At 34.9% G+C, this 11741-nt stretch overlaps 1 protein-coding gene across 2 annotated transcripts in view; it reads right to left on the bottom strand.

The window, feature by feature from the left end:
- Positions 1-2801: 2801 nt before the first annotated feature.
- The window catches only part of LOC136811199 (uncharacterized), a 31252-nt gene continuing 22312 nt past the window's right edge, over positions 2802-11741 (bottom strand). The window contains exons 18-25 of one of the 2 annotated variants that reach the window (XM_067067813.1): positions 11513-11730; positions 10394-10578; positions 9719-9802; positions 8708-8857; positions 7169-7383; positions 6240-6280; positions 5673-5769; positions 2802-3739 (exon numbers count right to left, since the gene is read on the bottom strand). In XM_067067813.1, the coding sequence (XP_066923914.1) occupies positions 3292-3739; positions 5673-5769; positions 6240-6280; positions 7169-7383; positions 8708-8857; positions 9719-9802; positions 10394-10578; positions 11513-11730 (1438 nt within the window). In that variant the 3' untranslated portion in view covers positions 2802-3291. The remainder of the gene's footprint in view (positions 3740-5672; positions 5770-6239; positions 6281-7168; positions 7384-8707; positions 8858-9718; positions 9803-10393; positions 10579-11512; positions 11731-11741) is intronic. The other variant, XM_067067812.1, reaches the window with a different exon arrangement.

Genomic DNA, 11741 nt, shown 5'->3' with positions numbered 1-11741 from the left:
TAACGTTAAATGAACGTTGAAACAACGTTGTGTGTCAGCTGGATACCATGACCATCCAGGAGTTAATTAAGAAAATGCTGCAAGTTGCTCTGAGCACGAGATTGAAGGCACGCACTTTTAACAATACACTCTTTGGTTGGAAATGTGGTTTTGTAAGAAAGATGTCTACTTGTTTAAATCAATAGGAAATGAAATTGGATATAGCAATTCAGTTAATTGAATCATGTCTTAACTTTTAAATGGTATGATTAATTGTATTAGAAAAATGCAGGTTGTGGCATTCTCCAATTATGTTTTGCAGCTTGCCTACTATATTTAGTTCAGACTGTTGATCGATATCGTACAACAGAATCTAGACTTTTGAAGAAAATAGATGCCGTTCGAGCTATAAGAGAAATGTAGCCTAGAAATCTTTGCTATATCTATATCTAGTTTGACTCAGTCACTAGGATAAATTAGATGATAAGTTATGACTAAATACAGTATTCCGGAAAAACTAAAAACATCTTTAAAGTGCCGAAAAGGCTTTATTACCATAAGCAGCGTGTTTTACCCTTGTCAATACAGGCTCGGTTAATAAATTTAATTTTCACAATCTTCTGATTCAAATAATTATACGTCTACTATCAGAATTGTAGAACACCCCTGTGTCACAGACCTGCTTGGTTTCATTGGAGAATTTAGCAAAAATTTCGTCTCCGGTGAGAAAATACCCTGGAATCTCAGCCCTACTGGGAAATTGACTTTGATTTCATCCCCATTCGAAATTCAATGTTAAAAAATTGCACTCCAAAATCATCCCCACTGGAATTTTAACCATGGAACAATAGAATTGCCATCCCGATTGGGATTTCAATTATCACCGCAGAAGTTCCACCGGGGCTGTGAGACAGGGATGTTGTAGAGAATTTAGCAAATTTTATTATCCGGCAATTCAAAAAATATACATCTTTACTAAAATACCATATTGAATACGCCTTTTCGGCCGTAGTCATCAATTTCCGCGGGCATTTTTTTGTCCGTTTTACCGTACCCTGAAACCGTCTTAGTCTTTTTTTCGCACCTAAGGGAGCGTCTCCAAATATTGTTTCATTTTTAAACGAAAATGAAACGAATGCTTCGTTTATGTTTCGTTTCGACTTTGTTTCGACTTCGTTTCAGATAATGATGTCTGATTAACTTTAATTAATTAAGAAAACAAGATAATTGAACTGAAAAAAAGAGAATATTTTGAAACGAATGGTAAACGAAATAAAATTTTTCTCTGAATTTCATATAACTTCCATGTCATCCAAAGCTTTTTAGAACTTTTAGCAATAGTCTGATTTTGTTACTGCAACAATAGATAGTTCTTACTTCCTCAAAATGTGTAATATTTTTTTCGATGTTTAAAGGGATTCAGTTTCTGAAGTTTCTTGCTTTCAAGCTTAACAAGTTTTCTAATATCTTTTGGCCTCGATTTAAGAATTCTTTTAATCCTGGTTCTGATAAAAAATAAAAATTATGATAGAAGGCTGCGAAAGGAGGATCAAGAAGATCATACTTTCCGACATAACAACCCGAAACACTTTGCAAATTACTTCAATATAATTCATACGGGAATACCGTAGTTAATTACACCTGAGTTGGTGATTAATTACAAATTGAGTCGGTAACACCGTCATGACCTGTTAAAATTGTTGCACTAATTATATCCCTGTTAAGATAGCCCCGAACAATAAGAAAAGTCTACATCATAAAATACGAAAGCAGACTAATTTGGATTGATCTTCAACCAAATCTTTCTGTTGAAAATAAAGTATATGCTTTTGTGAAATTAAACATGAACTCTTTGTCCTATCCGTTTCACAAAGTTTTAAGTGAGAAATTTCTCCAAACGAAATGAAACGAAAAAGAAAAAACTTAGAGATAATATTAGATAATTATCTCTAAATTAGAACTAATTATGCATTTCGTTTGAGCTTCGTTTGAACTTCGTTTGAGCTTCGTTTTAATTCGTTTCATGAAACAATTTGAAACGAAAAAATTGAAACAATATTTGGAGACGCTCCCTAAAGACAATAGAAAAAAGTGTAACAAAAGGATTGGATCGAGTTTAGGGTGGTAAATTAGATGATAAAATGACACGTGCCTAACCGTGCGACTGCTGTCGAAAAGGTGTATTGTGCAAGCCGATAAGGTAGCTAAATTGCATTACTCTGGTGTCCCAGCTCACACCGTTTTTTCAACGCTCATCTGACGCTATATGGACGTTCTGAACGTCAGATAAACCGTGAAACAACGTTGTGTGTCAGCTGGGATATACACAAAGACTGCTTGTAAAAGAAGATGCTGGCACACAACGTTTTTTCAACGCTCATCTAACGTTATATGGACGTTCTGAACGTCAGATAAACGTTGAAACAACGTTTTGTACCTTTGTAAGTATGGCATTAGATAAATCATTTCCAAATTATAATCCAATTTTTTCAAGATTTCGTAATACTAATCTTTAATAAGATCAAGGCCTTCTAGTTTCTACCCTCTTTGATTTTAATTCATGAAACGAAACTTGGCAAATCTTTTTTTTTTATAAACTACGATACATCACGTCAGCCAGTGAGATAATCTAAAACATACTTACGAAATCAGTTACAGTCTATATTTTAAATTTCCACGTGACTTGGGGGGTGGGGGGGCATTCGATTAAAAACGACCGTGCGTGTGGCCTAAAGCAATTTTTCTCATCTTTGTTGATTTCGAACCTTTACCTCGAGTATCCCCTGGACTTCACTAACGCATAAATTTAAAAAAAATATATTAAACGATAACTCCTTCGTTAGCTTTTCTAAATATATTTCAAAAATGTGTATAAAATTATAAAAAGGACTTGTATTTTCAAATCGTTAAAGGTAGTGTTTTCGAGATTAATAAAATAATAATATCCAGTGTGAGTGTTTGTCTGTGTCCTTCAAAGTGTGGAGTCTGTACCCTCTAAAAACGTTCAAAAGATTTCCATGAAAAAATTTATTTTCTTGTTAAAGTTCATCTCAAATTGACACCAATCTTCAATACATACCAACAAAGTATTCGAATAACAATACCACATGATCAAAATTTTTTGATAAACATTCGAATATCGTAAGAAGCATTCGACAAAATAATTGGTTTTCATTGTCAGTGCGACCTTTTATTTACACGAGAACGCTCTACATGTCTTACACCTCGTTTACAATGAAATATCACCATTCTCAATTTTTCGAGGGCCCCGAGGAGACCACACTTTTGGAAAAGAAACTTTTACTATGGTCATTATTTTATACCTAGAGAAGCGTTTGGTAAAATATCTGACGTTTTCGTATATCGATTTTCAGTTTCTGAAACAACACTTGAATCTAGTTTTTTGATCGAGTTTTTCTCATCAAATGCATTCCAAACTTCTTCGAAACTTTGTTCAATTTCAGCTAATTTGATGTCATCTCCAACATTCATTCGATCGTTCCGTTCTTTCTTCAACTCTTCGATCGTTAAAAATTGTGGTGCTTTTTGTAAGATAGCTTCTTCAATCTCAACATCATCTTCATTTTCATCTGGGATACTTTTATGCGATGCTACATTATAATAAGCATTTTTCTCATCAATATCAAACGACATGTAATGACATCCCTGAGACATAATCTCCTCCAAATGATCACGTAGTTCGGTGAATGTTGGCCGCTGAAGCGGATCTTCGTTCCAGCAATGCATCATGACGTCATACCTTGGATAGAAACGATCAATTAAAAAAAACATTCTTCTTCTTAGCCTTCATAAAAGGTTTATGGACGTTAAGGGTAAATTTTGTTCTAGAACAAAATACACTCATTTTGTTTTATAAGCATAACGTATATAAGCATACTGAAGCTCAAATTTCCAGAAAAATTAAGCATATGCTAAGCATACCTTGAGGCTCAGCCAAAGAAATTTTTAGAATCATAATTTCCAAAACTTCAGAAAATAACAGAAGAATGAAGAAGAGAATTACAAACAAAATTGGTGATTTTATTTTGTTTAATCTCTTATAAATAACACAACTTGGTCTCTTAACCCTATTTTTATCAGGGGGTGGGGGGTGTTTTCCACCAGGCTGGCACTCTTTTGCTAATAGCTCACTGAAAAAAAATTTTAACACTCTGAAAGTTTTTGACTTTTAATATAATCCTATTAGCAGCATATATACCAAATTTTACAATTATACACCGACCAGATCAGGTTTTATGACTTTTTTGTTCAGGCATATCATAAAATCCAGCTAAAACCCTGTAAAATTCCAAAATCTTAAATTTATCATAACTTTTGATCTAGGCATCCAACTGACTTCAAATTTTGACAGGTTTTAGGTATCTATAATAGATTTTAAAAAATATTTTAAAAAATTTCAAAAACTGCTGACGTCATCAAAAATGACGTCATTGTTTTTTGAAAAAATTTGCTCATTTTCTGCATATATTTTAAACGTCAATTTTATTAGTATGTTTAAAACCGGCAAATATGTTAAAGATATTCTTTTGGCTTTTAGAAATTTAAAACAGAATTGAAAAATCTTTATTTGTTCAACTTGAATTGCTATTTTATTGAAAAGTACTTTTTCATTGGTCACTGATAATTGTGGAACTTTGTGATGAAGTCATCACCTTTTTCATGACGTCATCAACCCAAATCTTTTTCTATGAACTCCTTTTATGGTAGAGAACATTTCTGCCAAATTTCAAGTCCATATCTTTTCTACATCATAAGTTATGCAAGGCTGGTGGAAAACACCCCCCTTGAGAATACAAAATCCGAAAAAGCTTGATAATAATAGGGTTAAGAATGTACACTTTCTAAACTTACAATAAGCTTTTCGTTTTTTTTACCAAGCATAGGGTTAAGCATAGTCGAGGTTAAAAATTGAGCTTTACTTAAGCATAGTGAGCTTCAGCCGGAATTTACCGTATGCTTATAAAACAAAATGAGTGTAGTGCTTTTCAGACCATGTTCACACGTTACTGTCCCGTTTCGCTCCGGTATGATCTTCATTAAGGATCGAGTGTTTTCATAATGGTTTCGGACCGTTTCGGAGCCAGAAAACGGAGCAGTTCAGTTCCGATGAAAAAAAGCTTCGATCTGTTTTGCTTTGTAGCGTCTTCTTTTTTGACGTTTCGAATTTTGACGTTCACGTTTGTTTCGGAACTGTTTCGGAACGGAACGGAACCGTAACGTCTGAAAATGGTCCCATTGTAAACAAAAATGATGTTAGAAGACATTCTTTCGATGACAATAAACAAACAAAGCAAGGTCGTCCATTCAAAACACTAGATAACAAGGTTAAGGTTTGGGTATTTTACAAAAGTAGCCCAGTAATGTAGGACTCTTGAAAAGTCTGCTGATTGTTGGAAACATTGGAAAGAGTGGGGATTTGGACTGCAAACCCCTGTATGCCTTGATCGATCCGTCATCGCTCTTCGAGGTTCTATCTTTGATATGAATGTAGTCATGGTATGCACCATTACAATGTCTTCCACCGACCCAACAGCTGATTGGTTGCAAGTGATGCATTGACTGATTTTACGTCACTTACAATCAATCAGCGATTTGATCTATGGTGTGATGTCAGAAGACATTGCAATGGTGCATATCATGAATCAAATAAATACAAAGCAGAGAAAACATACATAAGATCTGTACAATTTTGTGGTTTTTCCATTCGATAGCCAGAAGCAAGGAGGTTTAATAGTTCTCGGTTACTAACAGTAGGGTATGGTGTACCACCTAAAACAAAAGAACGACATTTTAGATATTTAATTTCAGCGCTCCAATAGAAAAAGAAAGCCTTCACCTTTGTAAAACTTGGGAGTTACCGCGGGTGTGCTAGAAATAAGTTGAAGTGAAATCAAATAAGATCCATTATATAAAAATTATACAAATTAAAAGAAAAAAATAACATTCTGAAAATGTTCAAAACTGTCAAAGATCGGTAAAAACAGACTTAAACGACGGGGCAATTTATTTATTAGACTGCTATAGCATCCTCAAACTAACATATTTCTTATAAAATTGAACAAAAATACTTAAAAATGGTTAAAATAAGATTTTTTTTAAGCTCGAAACTGAAAAAGTTAAGAACATCTGAATACTTCAAAAATTTTGGATGCAAAAAAAAAAATGGGTAAATACACAGACCACCTGTTAGAAGGTAAATAAATATACCCCCAGCAAAAAACACATGCCGTGTCACTTACCTAGTGTTGTGATTTCAAATAATACCACTCCATACGCCCACCTTCAAAAAGAAAAGAGTAAAACCATATACCTTATCGGGGAAAAAAATGTCGGACGAAAATGACGAAAATTTTCCCCGACGGAAAAAAACCCCAACCGAGTAAAACTCCAACATTTTTTTCCCCGATAAGGTATTCTCAGGTGTCTAATAAACGCCCCTCCGTTTATTAATTGAAAATATTTTAAGCTGTTAAACAAAGAACCACTTATTTTTCTCTAAATACCCTGGTTTTATTCTACAATCACCTTTTTTTTTGGGGGGAGGGGGTATTTAGAGATTCAATTTAATGATACGACACCCCTGTCTCACAGTCCTGGTTGAACTTCATTCCACAGTTGGGTTGGGGATGGAAACGTTCTATCGAAATCCCAATGAGGATAGAAATTATGTTTTTCTCAGGTTAAAAATTCCGGTGGAGATGGCCGTGAAAGTGCAATTTCTTCCATTGAATTTCAAATGGGGATGAAATAAACGAAGTCAATTTTCCAATAGGGCTGAAATTGTAAGGTATATTGGGCCTTTCCAGAAAAAATCGTGCACCCCCTGTTGTGGAGGTCAATTTCCGTTCCAAGGGGGTAAGGTTTGAAATGTAGTGAAATTCCATAAGGGTAGACGAAAATCCGTCAAAAATAAGCGGAATCCCAAGGGGGTAATGATTGAAAATTTGTAAAAATTCGGAATTCCAGAGGGGTATGATCCTAAAATTGCCTGGAATTTCAAGGGGGTAGGTCACAAAAGGTTGGACCTCCTCAACAGGGGGTGTACGGTTTTTTTTCTGGAAAAGCCCATTTCCCGAACGGGGAAAATGTTTTCCAGTGGGGCGGGGGTCCCACCAGGTCTGTGACACAGGGGTATGATACATTATTATGAGGGCGGATTTATACTTACACATCACTATAAGTAGTAAAAATTTGATCGAAAATGGCTTCAACGGACATCCATTTGATTGGTAACTTCTGGTTCTTACTGCTCATGTAAACCATCTCACTACCAACATGTCTTGTCAAACCAAAGTCAGAAATCTTGACCAGTTTGTTGGCACCAACCAGGATGTTACGCGCAGCTAAATCACGGTGCACCATTTTGTTTAAAGAAAGAAATTCCTAAAAGTAAAAAATAATATAAATCAGGAAAGTTTTTTTCGGGAAATTTTTCTTCACGATAAAAATTGCCAAAAATCAAGCACATGCTAAGAATACCACCATCATGGAATGAAAACTGAACCTAAAGAATACCATTTCAGGGCAATTTTCCTGTTAATCGCTAATCATCCCCTAGCCAAGTTAACATTTTTTTTAAAGTGCCAATTATTTTTGCTTGAGGTATGCATTGCATGCTAGATTTGTGTCCTAGCCTATGAATACTGTAAGAATATTTTAGGATGATTTTCCCTAAAAAGTTAAGAATGTCCATGACGAAATGAAAAACACCATTCTTATAAAAAAAAGCGTGCACTTCCCTCAGTAACTTTTTATTTTTTTCGACTGTCTTAAGTAGGTTCACTTGATTTCCTCTAATTTTAGTCTATATTTACTTTATTTAGGGGTATTCAATAGACTTTCAAATATATTCCCTTTGTATATTTGGGACTATTTATTAAAAACTAAGGAGAAGACTAAGACACAAAATGTGAAAAGGTCCTTTTTGTGGATGGAGGAAATTTCATGCTTGGGATAACTCTCATAGCAGATAACGTTTTCCGATCCCCAAAAGTCATAACCACAATGGCAATGGTAAACAATAGAATCCCAGCAATATTGATTACAAAATTTGCCCAACATTTTTGTAAAAATCGACATTCAACCACTGAACAATTTTGCAGTTTGATTTCTTTGAGAAAATTTTCCAAGTTTTTGATAAATTCGAAAATGTGGTTTGTGTAACAGATCGCTCTCTAATCCGATGTGAATGGATTTTCATCAAATAAGGGATCATATCGAATAGTAGAGTGTAGTAGAGTTTTTTGTCTTGACGGTGACACCCGGGGGGGGGGTACTAGGTTTGCGAGGTGACGGGTATGTCCGAGCCGAAAATCGAAAATCGACCCTTTGAGAGACAAAATTTTGGTGATTTTGGGACCCTTTGAGAGACTTTTTCCAAAATTTTGGACCATTTTTTTCAAATTTTGGTTTTATTGTCACCAAATTTTGGTCAAAATTTTTGGAAATCGTGACCCTTTGAGAGAGAAATTTTTGATTTTCGTGATTTTGGGACCCTTTCAGAGACTTACTTTTGAATTTGTACCCCTTTGAGAGACTTCTGAGGAATGAGAAAAGGTACCCTTATGGCTCGCACATACCCGGCACCCATTTTGCCTAAGCACCCCCCCCCGGGCGGTGACACTCAATATTATCGAATAGTAGAACGTCAACTGTAACCATCTTCTTTTCCCTGCTTCTTAAGCACTGACACTGTATATATACGTACCATTCCGGATGCAATTTGCCAAGCGAAACATAGCAAGTCATCAGGTGTTATTATGTTTTCAGGGTCATAAAATCCTGAGTCTTCACTCCCCATGGAGTAGATGGAATGTGAATTTGTTCCTTCTGAGTTTTCTGCTGACGTTGCGTTCGACTAATTTCAAAGAAATGACATTTAGATTTCAAGAATTTCAAATCTTACCATGCCCCGCTTACTAAACTTTGTCATAAGCACAATTTCAAAAGAACACGTTTTGCCAATGCTAACAGTAAATTAAGTCTGAATTTTAGGACCTTTATTCACTCTACTAACATGCCTGTACTCAGTGAGGAAAATGCCGATAACAAAAATGAGTCACGACCAGGCCAAAATTTTTCAAAGAGAGAAACAAAGAGATTTAACGTCATATAGATAAAAATTTACAGCCATAACCCCCAGTCAAAATAATATCCTGTATGCTAGGTAATCCAAGCCAAAAATCAAATTCCAGCGAAAAATTTGATAACATTTGTTTGTAAGACCATCGGGTAGCAATACGCAAAATCTAATTTAAGTTAGATGATGATCATTGCTATGGAAATTAAAAAAACATTTTTTGCTTAACAAAGTGAAAATCGACCTGAAATTTTCGACCCCAGTGATTTTGAGGACCTGGATCAAACTCCAACAAAGTACTGAGGCAGGGAATTATGGTTCTTATAAAATAACACAGGTAAGAAAGTGAAAACGTCTTTCTAAAAGTTCCTTGGCTAAAAAGAAAATTATATTATAGTATATAGGTCATTGCCATGAAATCAAACTGAATAGTGCTCGATGATAAGCAAACAAGATACCAGAGCCCACATTTTAAGCAATAGTGCAAATGCACGAAACTTGAAGCCATGCACTTTTATTGAAAGAAAAATATTTGTATAGGTTCAGAAAGTTTAAGAACTAACTTGTCATGGTCAACTTCTTTCAAATACTCAAACTCAGGGAAGGATCCAGTTGAAAAATAAAGATCATTGATTTTACCTGCAAAACGACGGAGAAATTCTTGGTATACATGAAGTTCTGTGCTGGCCCACTCTCCCCAGTGATCAGTTCAGTTGATAATAGCTGATAGATAAACAAATAATGAAACTTTTGAAAAAAAAGATGAAAACGAGAAAACTTGTTGAAAAGAGGTTGAGAAAACTTTTTCAGGGGAACGGCAACATAATTTGATTGCATATTTCTACTTGTTACGAGTAATTTAATCGTTATTTATACTACTAAAATGAATGACGGGTAATCATTAACTATGTACTTGAAACAATGACGCAAAGGTGTTTGCCGACTGAGGAAAAGTTAAGAGAAGAATCTAGCTTCTTCGAAGTAAAATCAGTCAATAAACTGATTTTAAAGGAATTGATGCATGGCGTTCTAGATCAATTTAAATCTATTTCAAAAGGACAAATATTACGTGACACAGGTTTTGAGTTTGGGAGGTGGTTCATTGGAAATAAAATCAGTTTTCTGAAATTCTTCATGCCTAGTCTCCTTACTTCGAACCTGTATAACAGCAACATATTTTCTGGTCCTTTCAGTTAACAACGTTTTTTTTTTTATAAACCTTATTCCGTGTCTCGAAATTTCCTTAACTCAAACAAATTTGTGTTCCTTGTACTAGTTCGAGTTAGAGAGGACTCTAGTGTAAAAGTAACTTACTCTGGAGCGTCTTTTCCGTAGGTAATGAAGCATATCACCATGGACCATATATTCAACGAGTAAACAGAGAGGCGGATGTATGGTGCTGCAACCAATCAAATTAACAATATTCTTGTGATAGCCAATGTCCTTCATTAAGGAGATCTCTTCACGGAAATTTGCACGTTCAAGTTCATTAGCGCCCTCTAGAAAAAAAAAGTAAACGCAGTGTATTTAAGGGCTCTGACCATAGTCCAAAAGTTGATTTTGGTATTTGAACATAAAAAGATGTGTCAAAAGTTATGACTGTTTTTAAGCAAAATCCAGATTAAAAATTGATGAAAAACCACTATTTTGAAGATTTCGAGACAAAAGAGTATTAGCAACATATTATTAACATCTTTTTAAAGTTCATAACGTCATTTTTGCAATTAAATTCTTAATTACTCTTAAGGGATTTTCCACAAAATTTTTTTTCGCCGAAACTAAGCTCTTCAAAGTTGAAATACTCTTCCTCGCAAAAGTCTTCATTTTCTTCTTCATCAAATTTTTTCAATGCAATTTTTGAATTTTCAGATTCAGGAATAGTTTGTCTAACAGAAAATGTATAACATGCCATAGTTTTGTTGGTTACATCAGTCAGAAAATGCATTTTAAACACGGCAATTATGAAAAATTCCCTATGGTCAGAGCCCTTAAATATCTGTGGACCTAGGTTACTTTAAACCAACTAGAATTTTGATTGTCTTAAAGATCAGGGGGAGGGGGGAAGCCGTACTCGATTCAAAAACGACCGTATGTTTGGCCCAAAATTAGGCCTTTTGAAATTGATTCCTTACAGTGCAGAGAAAACGTAGCCAAATTTGAGTAAATTTGGGCGAAAAATCGACCCTAGCAGTGTTTTTTTTGTCTTGGTCTTGGAATGTAGAGTTTTAACTATGAGTTTGAACAAACGATTTTAGATTTACGACCTTACAATTTTGGGAGATATCGACAATGAAATAAAGTCGAAGTACTAAAATCGTCATTAACGTCAAAATACCCAAAATCCTCAATATATTTCGACCTTGATTGCTATGTTAAGCTCTGCGATTACAGCTGCTCTCCACAACAATGCAACACAAACGGAATAAGAAATACCTTTCAACAGCTTCACGGCAACTTTTGGATTAGTACCCAGCTCCAATAATGAAGCGCCACCGATTCTTTTGGAATAATTGGATTGAGAAAATGTAGCGCCATCAAGGTATGCGCTAAAAACCGTACCAAATGCTCCTTCTCCTATCTTTTCGTCCAGTGTGATGGTTTTGGGGAAGATTTCCCATTCGTCTGTTTTGACATCCCCTTTGTAATTGTACCTTTATTGAAT

The sequence above is a fragment of the Clytia hemisphaerica genome, unplaced genomic scaffold (genome assembly GCF_902728285.1).
Source record: "Clytia hemisphaerica strain Z4C2 unplaced genomic scaffold, Clytia hemisphaerica genome assembly, whole genome shotgun sequence".
Lineage (NCBI taxonomy): Eukaryota > Metazoa > Cnidaria > Hydrozoa > Leptothecata > Clytiidae > Clytia > Clytia hemisphaerica.
The sequence above is the reverse complement of the archived record's forward strand: the minus strand, read 5'-3'. Positions and strand labels throughout refer to the sequence as shown.